Source organism: Olea europaea, unplaced genomic scaffold (assembly GCF_002742605.1).
Source record: "Olea europaea var. sylvestris unplaced genomic scaffold, O_europaea_v1 scaffold279, whole genome shotgun sequence".
Lineage (NCBI taxonomy): Eukaryota > Viridiplantae > Streptophyta > Magnoliopsida > Lamiales > Oleaceae > Olea > Olea europaea.
The window spans coordinates 60,907-77,790 of NW_019246376.1; the positions used below are offsets into that span (position 1 = coordinate 60,907).

The window sequence follows — 16,884 nt, forward strand, 5'->3', positions numbered from 1 at the left end:
ACAAAAACTTCTTAAAGATTGAGACGAAAGAAATGGAATATTAAGAGCTCATGCAGCTCACTCATTGTTTATAATTTTCTTGTTTTGCAATGAATTTAAGTCACTTTCTCATAAATTCTTATTTTTAAAGGATATTAATAGGCATTCTTCGAGTAATTATATTCTCTCCTTTTTTTCAAAATTTTCATTGATATAGGATTTACTGAGCGATCAAAATAAGTTTACTGGCAGTTAACTGAGTTTTAGTCAATTTACTCATTAAGGCCACCAAATGATATGTGCAGATATGATGTTACACAATCTTTAAAAGAAAGGAATATGGAATCATCTTAGAATGAAGCTCCTGAGGGAAAATCCCAAGTTTTACCAGTTCGGTCGACTAAACTTTTCTGAAATCCGGTAAGTTTATGAAAAATGAGTAATCCGGTATTCTCAATTTAAATACCGTATATGTCTTTTATTCGGTAAGATGATATATAACAGCAAGTTACAGTCGTACAACTAATTGGATAATAACAGAATGAACAACAAATCAACTATTGAATTTACTGCAATAAATAACAGAACGAATAATTGAAATTGCAGGAAATGAAATTTCAAACGGAGGCCTGTGTTACACACAGTTTCCTTAAAATAGATTCGCCCCCTCACCGTCCATGCTTGAGGTTTAAAACGAGCGTCCGTTCCTCATGATACAACGGTAAAACCAGTAGCTTTCGAGCACCGCAGAAATCACTCCAGCGAACTGAACTAGTGCCTGAACTACACCACCACCAAGACAGAAATACAGAAAAGACAGAACTCTATACAAATGAATTTCTTGTGTATTCTAAACTTGAAAGTTTTTGCTTTGGTGTATTGAAATGAGGAAAATGAGCCACTGTTTATATGCTACGCTACCATTAATGACAATGACCTTTGGAGTTTCTCATATTTTTCCTATGTGGGGTAAATTCATTTTTCCCACATAAACTCCCTTTTGAGTGGCACACTTTAAGCCTCAATTTCTCATTCACCCGAGCATCATCTTTGGCAAATAAGTATATGATTTCGATGTACTCACGGAGGAGAACACAAATCAACTTTCATCTTCCAAATTGAACAACCGGGTCCCACTCAAAACTAGTGCAAAAGTCGGCCCATAACTCAATTTTTTTTCCAACAATCCCCCACATGAATGAAAATTGGGAGCGACTCATGCATGTGACACATGACGACTTATGAATGTGACACATGACGACTTGCGAATGTGACACATAACGACTTGGTGATATAGTTCAACAGTTGAAACCTGCATAGGATAGATAGGTGTTACCCTTTGAACATTCCCTTGTGAAAGCATATTTATTTTACTGGCTGACCAGTAGACACGATGTCCTTGAACTGTTTTGCCGTTTATGTAAACGATGATACACTTCACACAGGATTCTTCCTAACACATTTCAGTTCTCATTATTATGTTCGTTTTGGCCATGAACATACGCCTGTTTCTGTGAGAGTTTACAAGAATTGCGCCCCACACAATTCTCTTAGAAGAGGCCCTACTTCTCTCTCACATAGGTGATTTCTTATTACAAGTAACCCGCATTACTTGACTCGATTTTCGACGCATAAAAATCATTAAAAGCCTATTGCTTATCCTCCATCTATACGGGCATCACTGTCGCATCACAGGAATGGACAGGAGGTAATATTCCCCACAGTGATTCTATCAACTCTTTACAATTAGGTTGTCCCTTTGAAAGTAGATCTTAGGATCTCTAGTCAACTAGGTTGGGTTTTCCTTTGTATTAACTTATCCATTCAAGGGCTTAAGTCTCATTCCTCTCGATGATTTCTCAATTAACTCTCTATTTAGCCATTTGGTTAGTGGATCCGCAATGTTATCTTTTGACTTTACATAATCAATAGTGATAACTCCAATTGAGAGTAGTTGCCTAATGGTATTATGTCTACGACGTATATGTCTAGACTTACCATTATACATGTTGCTCTGTGCCCTTCCAATTGCCGATTGACTATTACAATATATGCAAATTGTTGGCACAGGCTTTGACCATCTTGGAATATCCTCTAAGAAGTTGCGTAGCCACTTAGCCTCTTCACCACTTTTATCTAGAGTTATGAACTCAGATTCCATAGTGAATCTGGCTATCACTGTTTGTTTAGAAGATTTCCATGATATAACTACACCTGCCAATGTGAACACAAATCCACTCGTGGACTTTGAGTCTTTTATGTCGGATATCCAATTAGCATCACTATATCCTTCAATGACCACTGGATATCTGCTATAGTGCAGTCCAAAATTACGATTATATCTCAAGTACCTTAGTACTCTTATTATTCTTTTCCAGTGATCAGCTCCTAGATTACTCGTGTATCTACTCAGTTTGCTCACTGTGTAGGCTATGTCTAGTCTTGTACAACTCATCAAGTACATCAGACTTCCAATAATTCTCGAGTATTCTATTTGAGACACACTTTCACCTTTGTTTTTAGATAGATGTTGACTCGTATCTATCGGGGTTCTAGCCATTTCAGTATCATCCTTACTGAACTTTCCTAGGATTTTGTCCACATAATGTGACTGGCTTAGAACAAGACCATCCGATGTTCTTGAAATTTTGATTCCAAGTATAACATCAGCTAGACCCATGTCTTTCATGTTAAATCTCGAATTTAACATGGTTTTAGTGGATTTGATCACCTTATCGTTGCTGCCAACAATAAGCATGTCATCAACGTAAAGACATAAAATGACATAGCCATTTTCAATGTCTTTAACGTAATCACATTTATCACACTCGTTGATCTTAAATCCACTCTCCATCATGACACTGTCAAATTCCTCATGCCATTGTTTTGGTGCTTGTTTCAAGCCATACAATGACTTCACCAATTTACACACCTTCTTCTCCTGCCCTGGAGACGAAAACCCTTCGAGTTGTTCTATATAGATTTCTTCATCTAAGTTTCCGTTCAAAAAGGCAGTCTTAGAATCCATTTGATGTACTTCAAAATTTCACAAAGCAGCAATCACAAGTATCATTCTAATGGATGTTATTCTCGTTATTGGAGAATATGTATCAAAGTAATCAAGGCCTTCTCGTTATCGGTAACCTTTTATTATCAACCTGGCCTTATACTTTTCAATAGTTTCATCAACTTTCATTTTTCGTTTGAAAATCCACGTTTAGCCTAGTGGTTTACTTCCTTGTGGAAGATCCACTAGCTCCCATGTATAATTTTGCAGGATAGAATCTATTTCACTTTTAATGGCCTCTTTTCATTGAGGTCTTTCCGAGGAGTTCACAGCCTCTTGATAGCTTTAAGGTTCACTTTCTAGCATATAGGTCAGAAAATCCGAACCATAAGATTTTTTTGTCCTTTCCCTTTTGCTACGTCTAGGTTCAACCTCAACCTCCTCTTCTGGTTCTTGGTCTTGACTATGTTTAGTCATAGTCTTATACATCCGTTTAGAAGAACTTGCCTCTTTTTCGAACCTGCATGGAAACACATGTTTAAAGAACGAAGCGTTTCTCGACTCCATTATCGTATTTCTGTGTATATCTTGGATTTTAGATTCATACACGAGAAACTGATAAGCTTACGTCTAGGTTCAACCTCAACCTCCTCTTCTGGTTCTTGGTCTTGACTATGTTTAGTCATAGTCTTATACATCCGTTTAGAAGAACTTGCCTCTTTTTCGAACCTGCATGGAAACACATGTTCAAAGAACGAAGCGTTTCTCGACTCCATTATCGTATTTCTGTGTATATCTTGGATTTTAGATTCATACACGAGAAACTGATAAGCTATTAGTTTCCACAATATAACAAATATAAGAAACTAATCAGTTTGGAAATAATCAATATAGGAAACCAATTTTTCCTTTCTTCTAATCTATTTTAAACTTGTAGGGAAAATCTCAAGTTTTACCAGTTCGGTCGACCAAACTTTTCTGAAATTTGGTAAGTTTATGAAAAATGAGGAATCCGGTTCTCGATTTCAATATCATATATGCCTTTTGTCCGGTAAGATGATATATAACAGCAAGTTACAGTCGTACAACTAATTGGATAATAACAGAATGAACAGCAAATCAACTATTGAGTTTACTGCAATAAATAACAGAACGAATAATGGAAATTGCAAGAAATGAAATTTCAAATCGAGGCGTATGTTACACACAGTTTCCTTAAAACAGATTCGCCCACTCACCGTCCGTGCTTGAGGTTTAAAATGAGCGTCCGTTTCCCATGATACAACGGTAAAATCAGTAGTTTCCGAGCACCGCAGAAACCACTCCAGTGAACTGAACTAGTACATGAACTACACCACCACCAAGACAGAAATGCAGAAAAGACAGAACTCTATGCAAATGAATTTCTTGTGTATTTTAAACTTGAAAGCTTTTGCTTTGGTGTATTGAAATGAGGAAAATGAGCCACTATTTATAGACTAGGCTACCATTAATTGCAATGACCTTTGGAGTTTCTCATCTTTTTCCTATGTGGGACATTCATTTTTCACACATAAACTCCCTTTTGAGTGGCACACTTTGAGCTTCAATTTCTCATTTACCCGAGCATCATCTTTGGCAAGTAAATATATGATTTCGATGTACTCACGGAGGAGAACACAAATCAACTTTCATCTTCCAAATTGAACAACCGGGTCCCACTCAAAACTCGTGCCAAAATCAGCCCATAACTCAGTAGTTTTTTTTTCCCAACAACTCCAACACCAGTTTCATTCCAACTTATAAGGTTAATATAACATCAAGCAAATTGTTTCCGATCTATCAGGTAAAAATCATGCAAATTGGGCAAAGATCAACTAAAATATAGAGTACATTGTATTTAGAGACTCTTGTAGATGTTCTTTTCTTCGACGTTAGTCTTTACTATCGTACAAGAATTTGAATCATTTGCAATGAAAGACATCATATCTTGTATTTTCTTTGACGTGTCTATTCAATAATTCAATGATATGACTTTGTCAACTTTGACCTTCTTTCATCAAGCACCACGTTGCCTACTCTAAATGTAACGTATGAAGCTGACATTGAGACTGGAAATGTTAATCGATCCAATGTCATCACTACTAATATTGAATACGATTACTGTATAATTTTTACTGTCCCAAATCATTACTCTTTTTCCTTCGTAATTCTAGCGTTGTCAATTTCAATACATTTAAGTAAATACGGCATTAGTGTTAAAAGTTTGAAATTTCCGAAGCAAAAATATTTCTGTTATAAAATAATGCAATATCAATTTGCTTTGATGCCGCTTGTTAAATTCAATTAATGAGAGTAATATGGCAAGATGAAAATAACAATCAAGGGCATCAAATTTTACGTGGAATAGCACCACGGGTAAAAAGAGGGAATTCAATATAAGATGAAAAAATGCAAGATTTTGTGTTTTCAACTTCACTAACACAATGAAGAGCCAATTATAATAGAATATATGTCAATCCTAATTATAGTGCTATAGATGTAAAGAACGTCTTAAAATTCATCAAAATCACGAAACAAGCCATGAGCCAAATGACAATGTTGCTCAATCACCCTTCCTCGCAGACAGTGAGCGGCACGACGACGCTCCATTTGATGCTCAAGCATTGAATCTCTATTCCAAATCCGATTTTCACACCCAATTGGCACCTAGGCGGGCAATTTCTGCTCCAAAATTCCAAATTGATATTTTGGTTTCTTCAAATCCCTTCCAACCAAAAGCCAATTTCCAATGGAATTTTGGTCACAATTCAACAATTTCACCCTTAAATTTCAGATATAATACTTTCAAAATCTTCTTCTAATTTAGAAAAAATAAATAAATAAATTGTAACGTCTCTAAAATCAGTGAGTACCATGTGGTCCTATAATAGAATGGACAATTTTATATTGTAGGTAAATCTACTTATAAATAAAAGCGTATATTTAAATAAATGAAAGATACGGGGTTGAGCACGTGCATGCATGTTGGTTAAATTTAGTCGTGGGTCGTGGATGAATTCGTAAAATACAACAAATATTTATAAATTTGAAAATTGATGTTGAAAGGGCGGTGGAACAACACCCTTCTGTTTGCCCGGTAATATTTGGCGTTTCCACCACTCCGTCAAGTATGCAAGACCTGAAAAATGAAGGCGGGGCTTTCTCCCCCGTTTTACCTCCAGGATGAGAATTAGTTTTTAGACTTGGAAGAGATATATTTGAAATTCAGATGGCTAAAATGAGAATGAGAAAAAAAATCCCTTACCTGTGTCACATCCGGGGGTATTTATAGATATTAAGCACTGGGTAACCGCCGGGCGGTTGTGGTGCCACGTGTACCACGTTGGTATTCCCACTACACCCACGTTCTGAGTGAGGAGTTCTTAACTTCTCGCCTGAAGATTGTACCCATATCAACGGCCATGGAACCTGGTCAATTCATTAAGGTTTTATGGCTAAGTGTTTGGACAAGCAATATCATGCCCGTTGAGGACTTCGCTTAGAGGTAAAATGATTTCTAGGGATAGTGGTAGAGCGCCCTTTGGGGGTTGTAGTAGAGCGCCTCCCGGGCGTAGTGGTAAAACGCCTTCTGGGGGTTGTGGTAGAGCGCCCCCGGGCGTAGTGGTAGAACGCTCCTCCCGACATATTGGTAGAACGCCCTATGGGGGTCAATGGCCTTGCATCAGAGTGCTGTGATCTGCCTTGCTTGTCATTGAGAGTGGCTATTTCTACCAACCTCTATCAGATGGAAACATTAAGCTTGATATCACAATCTTGACCGTTAATAAAGTACCCTACGGCAGTTGGCACTGTAATTGATTACTCGGTCTCCTTGCCCTGACTAGGTCAACCACAAAACAACATATACGTACATACCTCTTATTTTCTAATAATCAGTAGACGCGTTTACGATTCACGTGTTGTAGTGTATTTGATTATGTAATAAGGAATTTATTTACATAGATATATGTTTTTGTTAAATAATGAAATGTGCAGGATTGATTTTCTGTTCATAATGAGTGGAAAATATCTTCAACTAGTGAGGTGGCAAAACCACATCTTGTCACCTTGTCGGTGAACAAGATATCTTCTGCAGGGCCGATCCTGGGACCAAACCACCTAGGCAACCGCCTAGGGCCTCAAAAATATGGCTTGGGCTCAGGGCCTCAAAATTCATAGTAAATGTGTTGGAAACTTGGAGTCCAGCAGGCAGCAGTTCAACACAATAGAAAAAGGAAGTCACCGTCTCACCGACTTTACTCTCTATAGATATGTTGCTGCCTACTGTAATATATGTTTGTGTGTGTGTGAGAGATGAGAGAAGAAATAGAGTGTGTGAGTGTGAAGAGAAGTGTGGTGTGAGTTGCGAGCAGAGATTTGAAACTTCAAAGTGTTAACTATGAAAAGATAGTAGGAAGGAAGAAGAAGAGATATACTGGAGAGAGAGAGAGAGAATCATGTGTGAGAGAGCGGAAGGAGACAAAATTGGTTGCTGTGCCTATGAGTTGAGTGGAAAGTGAGAGAAAATATTATTTTGTACACATATAATGATTGTCCATAAAATTGTGTTCACTTTCTAAATAATATTATTAGTGTGTCTGGGAGAGATTTTGTGGTCGATTTTAATTGCCTTTTGGACCATTGCTAGTCCCATCAGCCGGATTTGTTGACTTTCAATCTCACAAAGGCCAATTCATTCTGTCAAGTAACGGTCCATAAATCCATTTTAATTCTGAAATAATTGGTTAGTATTTTTGGTGCGTTCAAAATTTGTAAGTTTATTTCAATAAATAAAAAATATTTTCTTTTGGTATTTAAATTCAACAATTTGATACAAAGTTCAACATTATATCCATTTGCACTATGAAAATACGCTTTTGAAAAATTGTCTTTCATCATCAATGAGACATAAAATAACGTAGACTCTCTACAACAATGATCATTTTCTTTCTCTACATTCCATACCACTTTCGAGTTGTAAGTAATATTTTATTTTACAATTCTATCTTTTAAATTGTACAAGGTTTTCATATAAATATAGATATATTTTTTTAATTAAATATTGTTACACATGGGAAAAAAAAAAAAGGTGTATAGGGCCTCAAAAAAATTTGTCGCCTAGGGCCTCCATATTCTCAGGGCCGGCTCTGGTCATTGTTGTCGATCTCACATCACAAATCCACGAAAGCTGCCAATGAATTGGTAAAACATCTTTCTGTTTTTGTAGCTTCTTTTTCACCAACACCAGTGGGCTTTTGATTTTTGGAATTTATGGAAATTTCTGGGGTATTATAAGCAACTTTAGGCAACAACAGGAGGCTGTTTGGTCTGTTTTGTCCTGGACACAAAGTTAATTTTCAGATTCTTGAATTGTCTATGAGACTTGAGGATTCAGGATTTATTGGATACTTAAGTTCGCTAAAGTATTAAATTGGATTTCAAGTAACTAGAAGAGATAGAATAAGAAATGTGCATCCTTGAGAAGTTAATATTGTTTGGACACATTGAAGACCAGTAAGTGCACTAGTTAGGAAAATAAAATTGATGGCATTTGTATATCCTGGAATAAAACCTTTTTGCGCCAATAAAAACCCATGACTTAGAAATGTACAAGATGAGCACAATTCCAGCGTATTCTTCTACTCAGGAACGGGCTCATAGTCACTATTCTCAGGAGATTGGTGTGCATCTCTCCATTCCATCGCATGTGAAGGTGTTAATTGCATGCTCTGGTGCTGTATCATGTATTGACTTCCACCAACAGTTTGATGATGAGAATCAACAGATGAACGGAAGCTCAGACCTGAAGCGGATGCCCCACCAATTGGTGATAGTGGCTTGCCAGTAACATCCTTCTTCGTGTCTACTAGGAACGTACCAACAATTACCTGTTGATGCCATTAACAGATAAGCCATTAATATTATCTAAACTATCATACATAATTCAGGGAAAATTGAACTTCCATCAAAGAGAAGCAAATGAAAGGCTTTCATAAAAATTATCTTTAGAGTCGAGAATGAAGTTTTCATTCTGTACATGCCGGATAATGAATTAGTATTCACATCGAATTTCTGGAAAAAATCTCAATTGTTTAGAACTTTCCTCTTTGGAGAGGAAACAAAATGAAGTCAGATAGAACCTATGTAGTCATTTGTATGTAGGTAAGAGAAAGCTAATTGAATTTTTATTATACACACAAGGAGTTTACTTAGTAATTGCAGTCCAAGTCCAAAGAGAAAACATAACGTTAATCGCCCCTATTTGCACATTGGCATCTAGAGAGCGATAGAGCCAGAGAGAGAGTTTTTCTCAAACAAATGTAAGAGACTTCTCATTTTCTCTCCACAATAATATGCGTACTACATTCTATTAGACTGTAAGTATACGACATATCATAGTAGAAACCTCTATTTTCCTTTGCTTTCAATGGTAGAAAACTACTGCAGGTCCCCTCTATATAAGATCCTCTACATTTGGTAACCGTAAAACATTTTCGAGGCTTGTCAAATATGGATTTTGTCATTAACAATTAATTGACGTCCCATCTTAGATTAACAACTGAAACTGCAAATGCATCAATCAGCAGGTGCAATGAAATAAGCTGAAACCCGGAGGAATCCTCATCCATCAGAATTCTTGATATCTAGGCCAAACTATGCAATGGCTAGGCAGATAAATATTTTATCGTGTACAATATATTATGAAGATCTGAAGTGTTCTTATTTGCCTGTCCATATAAAATAGGAAAGAGTGCAGTGTATGGCAAAGAGGAATAGAAATTCCACTAGTGATCCAACAAAAATAGTTGATACATAGAATCTTGATAGAGCAGCTATCTATTGGCGCCAATGTCATGCAAATCAAAACTTGCAAAAGATTTTTCATTGCAATTCATAGCATATTCTGCCACCTCCAAACTCGCTTTGATTTATCCAAATATAAACACACTCGAACAAAAAAAATAATAGAAAGCAGAATTAACAAAAGATCTTGTTTCTCACTATACAATTATTACCTGAATCGGTCCTGCAGCGGTAAGGGGTCCACCAACTCCACCACCAATGATATGGCCGTCAACACTAGATAGACATACCCTAAGTCCTCCAGTTCTCCCTCCAAGTTCAGTGCACGTGTAAGATCCAGATAAAGAAAGGATGTCAAATAGCCCCTGAGAATAAACTACCATATTATAGTTACCTTGATGGTGGAGAAACATATAAGACACAATAGGAGTTTCTACTCGACTAGCCAACTTTATAATATCTCATGAAGAAAATTCTTCTCGCTGAACCATGATCAACTAATTAGGCTAGAGATAACGTAGATAACATTGTGTTTTGGCAATCATCCATTAATTATATCAATCCATACATGGGAAAAGTAATGCAGAACCGCATTAAAGCTAATTGAATATGCTTGGCCAGAAATCTCAATTGTGTCCTATATTATATAATAACTTAACACAAATGTTGCCTAGGTACTGTTGCCTCGAGAACTAATCTACCTTCAAAAAACTCAAAAGGAAATTTGCACCATTGACCTCCAACTTTTAAAGAGGACCAAGTTGATCCCCTACCTTTCATCACAGTGCAAAATCAGTCCACAGTGACAGGAATTGTCCAAATCATCATTAAATTATCAGTTGGTCCTCATGGAAATGTCTTCACTTCAAATTTCCAGATGCCAGCCCAAGTTGGGGAGCAAAACGTAGCTTCATAACAGCAGACATGCAGTAGGCACATAGCGATTTAACAATGATTTGAAAGGTTTCGTCATTGGCTACTGATTGTGCAACTATAAAAAGTTTGGCACCGACTTGCTACTAGGGCAATAGGTTAGAGACATACCATTTTCCCTTACAATTTGATTACAATGGCCATAACAAAAGTGCAAAAGGCTCAAGACTTAAGTAAGCTCTCCTTATCATATTTATTTGGTTATTAACCTAACCGGATAACATCAAGCTAATTCTTATAGAAATAAGAGTACAAATCAACCGAATAATATACTCTAAATCTTTCATAAGATAACTTACAAAAAGAATCATTGTTCTTCCGTGGAAAAGAGCAGCGTGAGAGGTGAAAATGACGGAAATGGAAAAAAAATGTTTGATAGTTAACAATCATTATTAAAACTAAGAGGTCATTAACAAAAAATTTGTTGTTTTAGCATCAGAGTCATCACAAACTAAATGCTTAGTTCAGGTGGATCAACAATAAGACAATGCATCCTGTCCCCACCTTATCATATCAATTTAGAGGTAATTGTGCCTATGTTTGAACTCCATTTTTTCCAAAACTCATTTTTTTCTAAAACTCATTTTCAACTAGACATTCTACCATAAAATAATGGGAAAATTGCAGCAGAGACCCCAAATCTTTCAAACATTAGCAAACTTTCCCCAAACCTTTAATTTGTTGCAATCGTCAACCCAAACCTTTCGAAACGTTGTAGCGGAGACCCTTTTGGACAGTTTTCATCCAAATGTCTGTTAGTTGACCATGAAATTTGACTTTCATCATATTTTTAATTTTTTTGGAAGGATAAAATTATAACTTTTCATTTACTACATTAAAATAAGTTAAAAATTAAATTTAAAAAAAGAAAAAATAAAAATAAACACTGTGCATCATCTTCCCCTGCCATTGCCACCGACCACCGACCAAATATTTTCTGGTAAAATCATTCCAATATACCAGCAAAAAGTAAAATCGTTGGAAATAAAAATCAAAGACCCATGGGGTTGCAGAAAAGAGTAAACGCGTCGCCGCCGTTGCAAGGACTGTCGTCCAGGGATTCACCTCCACCAATCAAATCTCTCAACTCAGATTACATAATAATACTTGCGGCTCTACTCTCCGCAGTCATTTGCGTTCTTGGCCTTACCATCGTGGTCCGCTGCTACTGGATCCGTCGCATCACCAGCAAAATAGTCGTCACCCTGCCAGCCCCATCCACGCCAGCGAACAAAGGACTCAAAAAGAAGGTCCTGATCAATGGATCTGATTGGGCAGCTGCAGTGGTGGCGTACTGAGCAATACTGAGGAAGTGATCGATTGGTGAGGCGCATAGCCGGGGCTTGGGGACGAAGAATATGGAACTCAAGATACGGTTGCGGGAGGTGAAGGAATGGAAAATTGAGGCTAACAACCTTTGGGAAGCCATTGCGTAATTAGAGAGAGAGGGGCTGGGGAAGATGATGCACAATGTTTATTTTTATTTTTTAAAATTTAATTTTTAACTTGTTTTAGTGTAGCAAATGAAAAGTTACAATTTTACTCTTTCAAAAAAATTTAAAATATGATGAAAGTCAAATTTCATGGTCAACTAACAAACATTTGAATGGAAACCGTCCAAAGGGGCCTCCGCTGCAACGTTTCGAAAGGTTTGGGGTAACAGTTGCTACAAATTAAAGGTTTGGAGAAAGTTTGCTAATGTTTGAAAGATTTGGGGCCTCTGCTGCAATTTTCCCTAAAATAATTCTACACATAAATCCAAAACTTTTCCCTATTTTTTAATCACATGTTCTCCAAAAAAAAAATCACCATTTCAAAACCTATTTTCCGCAAAATTAGGGCTCAAACAGGTCCTATAATGTCTATTATATAATGCAGCCTCAATACCTCATTATTATACATGAACTGAGTGTTAATACTTGCCTGGTCAATTTCTTAACTCACTTTTATTTTTTGATTATTTTAATGACACAACATAAGGATCACAAGAAGAATATATTTTTGGGTGGGCCCCATTGCCACGTAAGATTTTGTTAGAATTACATCCAAAGAATATAAATTATTGGAGACAAGTCATACAAGGATGGGTCTTCCAAGGAATTCTCTTTCCAAAATCCCTTCTGGCAAAATATGAATATATACTAAATAGTCATGTCATACACTTTTGGATGCCATCAAGAAGTCAAAACAAGTTGTCATAATCTGAGTAATGTTATTTGTACGTAATGGTGTACAAATACATAGAAAAAAGAGAGATCAAAATAATTGAATTTTTTTATGGCATCTATCCGTATACCATTATGTACATAATGATGTTCAAATAGCATTACTCTCATAATCCAGATGCTACTATCTTCTAACAAGCTGAACTCTCACATGTTTCAAATTCATGACTACTTACCCATCAATTTTCAATATCAAGGGGATTTACATTGTTTTAAACCTCATACATGGTGGTAAACTATATATACATTTACTTTACTTTAAGCCCCAGTTTGATGGCCATTATTGAAAAAAAATGATATTTTGAATGGTGTTTTTTGGAGAACGCATGGTTAAAAAATAGGGAAGAGTTTTGGGTTTACATGCAAAATATTTTATTGTGTGAATGTGATTAAAAATAAGTATGAAATTAAAGAGTTTTGTTTTAAAGGAAGACAAGCAGTGGCTAAATTTCAGGTGCTACCCTTTGATGTTGGAGATTCATAATCGACTTGGGAGGAAAGACTACAGTGTGCAGGAAGCTACCTAAAACCATGTAACACCAGACACATGCGAGTACTATGAAATTTATGTATTGCTTCTCCTTGAAGAGTTTAATGTTAAAACAGTTTTATAAAGTATCTACCTCATATGTAACGCTCCCTCCAGATGTTGCTGGCTGGTGTAGACATGCAATAGAGACCGAACCAGAAGCTGACATAATACAAATTTCACGTTTGCTCTGTTGCACAAATGACATGATCTTCTGACCCACATCCTATCAAATTCAACCAGCTGTGTTGACTAACAGTTCTCCAGATATAAAAGCAAAAGGTTATAAAAGTGAGCATATAATAGGCTAAGTTGGATTGAAAATTTTTAGAGAACCTATATGAAATCCCCGTCTTTAATCTCAGAAATAACTTAATTAAATGCTCCACAATCCCAGAAGTAGATTGATAAAAAGTTCCTTGCAGGCAATATATCAAGTTCAAAATCTGTTGTTGAAATCATAACACATATTTGGAACAAACTGCAAATAATCAAGATAAAGAGCACCACGAAACTTGGCTTATGCCACAAAAACTGTATATCAGGAATTCCTATTATTATAGGTATAAAATTGTGTAGAAAAAAGTATATTTTACATGGTAGCTTCAGGGAACTATTCTACTTAAGAAGATGTGGAACTACACTACATTATCATGAAATAGGCACCAAAACCACATGCTCAACAGTTATGATGTGGCAGCCGATAAAGAAGATGAGGAAAAGCCTTTTTAATTTAACCCACTGGGATCATACTCCTCCATTGATCTGACTATGGTTTTCCTTAAAGATTATGGGGGTGTTTGATAGTCATTTTTATCCAAAAATGCATTTTAGAATAGTAAATTGATGTGAAATGTGCGGTTGAAAAATAAAGAAATTTTTTTGATTTACATGTAATATTATTTTAATAAAGAATATGTGGTTGAAAAGAAGAGAGAGAAAAATGCATTTTGAAAAAAAAGGCTACCAAACGGGACCTATAATTGCACTTCTACATAATGTTCAACTTTTGAAGTATCCGAGAAAGAAGAAGCATCAGAAAGCAAACTTTTCATCCAGGTCCCCGCCATCCAGTCCCTCACGCACGTACAAAGAATAACTCAGGGTTCATTATTTCCAACAACCATTGAATCATTTTCGTCACCCCTTCAGTCCAGTGCTACCCTTTCCAAAAACTCTAATGAAGTCCAACATTGCTGAAGAAGCAGTTGCAATCATATAATTGCAATCATATAAGATTCTATTAAAATGGTCTACCTCTTGCTTTCTTATCCTGTCCTACTAGATTTCACTATTCCAGTAAATATGAACTTTTTGGATGTCATTACTGTCCAAGTCTGTCCTTAATTCATTTTTGTGGTTCCACATCCACACAATGTGATATTTGCAATACTTGGGCCTTTTCATCACAAGAGTGTAAGAACAAGTCCTTTCTTATGTCACCATGGATTAAGAGTATATAAGGACGTCTAATGAACAAATTGCAGTCGTGTGTATTCTGATAGAAAAAAAGCTAGGGTCAAATTTGGTCTCTGCATAGATGTAATAAAACTGTAAACTGTACAACAGAGGCTGAAAAGAATTAAAAGAAAGGGAATCTCATGTGAAAGGTAAAGAAAACAGAAGAAATATAAGAACAAAGTAAGAGTCTTGCAGAAAATAAGAATATGACGATGTAAATAAAGCATGTGTAAGTAACAATATTCACAAAACTATATGAACCATTTAATCCACATGGACTCCTCTAAAAACATTCCAGTACCTTTTCATACCCTCGAAACTTATTATGGAACATGCATTTTTATGGGATATATCTAATTACATATCCAAATATTCCTTCCATTGCAGAATGATTTTAGGTTAATTGGTGTGCTTATTTTAAATAAAGAATTCCATTTAAACCCCAGTTTACAATGCAGAAAAATATCAAGGAATGTAAAACATGTACAAGCCAAGATGATTCTACGCTGATGCGCATTCAACCTGACACTTATAGCTCATACAGGTGACATAGTAAGCCACCCCCATGAATTAATAAATTTTAAAAAAATTAAGTGATAAGGGATAACTGATCAATAAAAATGCATTTATGGTTATTTCAGCATTTCTTTCAGATTCATTAAGTCCAAAATTCAAATTATACAATCCTTTCTTGGAATAATCACATACATTCAAAGTGACCACGCATCCACGACAAAGGAAAACGTAGAGGTAGATAATTAATGTAGCTTAAGCATAAAAATGTTACTTTCACAACAAAAGAACCACAAAACCTACATGAAGACAAAATAATTTTTCGTTTAGAACACAGTATAATGTAAGGAATGTTTTATAGTTATGCAAAAGAGTACTTCTCCGGCTGCCACAGAGATGACGTGAGGTGTGAAGCCTTGGCCAATAATGCCTGCATCACCACCAAAGTAGAAAGAAAGAGAAACGTTTATTATTTCCACTTAGAAGTCAAGTTTAATGATAATGATATTCTAAAGAGAAGCTATAATTGAATAATAAGCATTTCAAAGTCTAACAAGTTTGTTAAAAAAGAAGACAGCCATGAAAAAATCCTAACTACCAGAAGCAACGGATGACCGAAAAAAGCAAAAGCAGCAGTCATGATATAGAAGTACAAAATGTTACAAGTAAATCTCCTTGTGCGTTTTGCATGGGTTCTAAGTCAAACTTCCCTGATTAGAGTAGATTTTGGCAGCACAAAGTTCCTTGAGTATATCCTTTATTTCCTTTGAGAAGTTGGTGACCACCAGGACCAAACAAGAATCTAATTTGTCTTCTTTAGTCAAACAAAGCTCTATAATGCTCACACTTTCCTTTTATATCCCCTTCTATTGTACCATATCATTTTACTTTGCATCAGGGATTAGACAAATTTTGTAGCTCTTAAGCATTACATGCCGAGAATTTGAGGTGTGATAAAACATGGAAAATATGTTATAAAATTGTAAGAAAAATGGCAAATATGTTGCACATCTAGACACTTCAAAACCTAATTGGAACTTGTGTAGTTAACCTTACAGCGTGTTATTTTTAGTTGGAACTCTATTCTAACTCTTGTAGAGGGAAAACTAAAATTGAGCAGCTTCCACATGCGCAAAATGTCCTTTTCAGGAAAACATGAAAGCAAAGTATCGCATAAACCAAATTAATTAGAAAACAACATATGTGGGCTAATCCTACTGAGCATAAATAAGAACTAAGAATATTTTAGTAAATATAATAGCTTGAAGTAAAAGGAAATAAGATGAATTCTAACTTGTTTGTGGTGACTCTGGAAAATTGTGCACCAGAATAGCAAAGTTATTATCTGAAACTCTGTAATTGTAGTGGTAACACAAGCAACAATGGATGCTCAATGTAAAACTAACAACAAG

General features: G+C 35.9%; 1 protein-coding gene across 1 annotated transcript in view; it reads right to left on the reverse strand.

Annotated features, from left to right (window-relative positions):
* Positions 1 to 8,573: 8,573 nt before the first annotated feature.
* Positions 8,574 to 16,884, reverse strand: part of LOC111383931 (AT-hook motif nuclear-localized protein 14-like) — an 11,994-nt gene continuing 3,683 nt past the window's right edge. Inside the window, exons 2-5 of the mRNA XM_023008124.1 lie at positions 15,850 to 15,902; positions 13,593 to 13,724; positions 10,024 to 10,176; positions 8,574 to 8,895 (exon numbers count right to left, since the gene is read on the reverse strand). Of these exons, the coding sequence (XP_022863892.1) occupies positions 8,647 to 8,895; positions 10,024 to 10,176; positions 13,593 to 13,724; positions 15,850 to 15,902 (587 nt within the window). The 3' untranslated portion in view covers positions 8,574 to 8,646. The remainder of the gene's footprint in view (positions 8,896 to 10,023; positions 10,177 to 13,592; positions 13,725 to 15,849; positions 15,903 to 16,884) is intronic.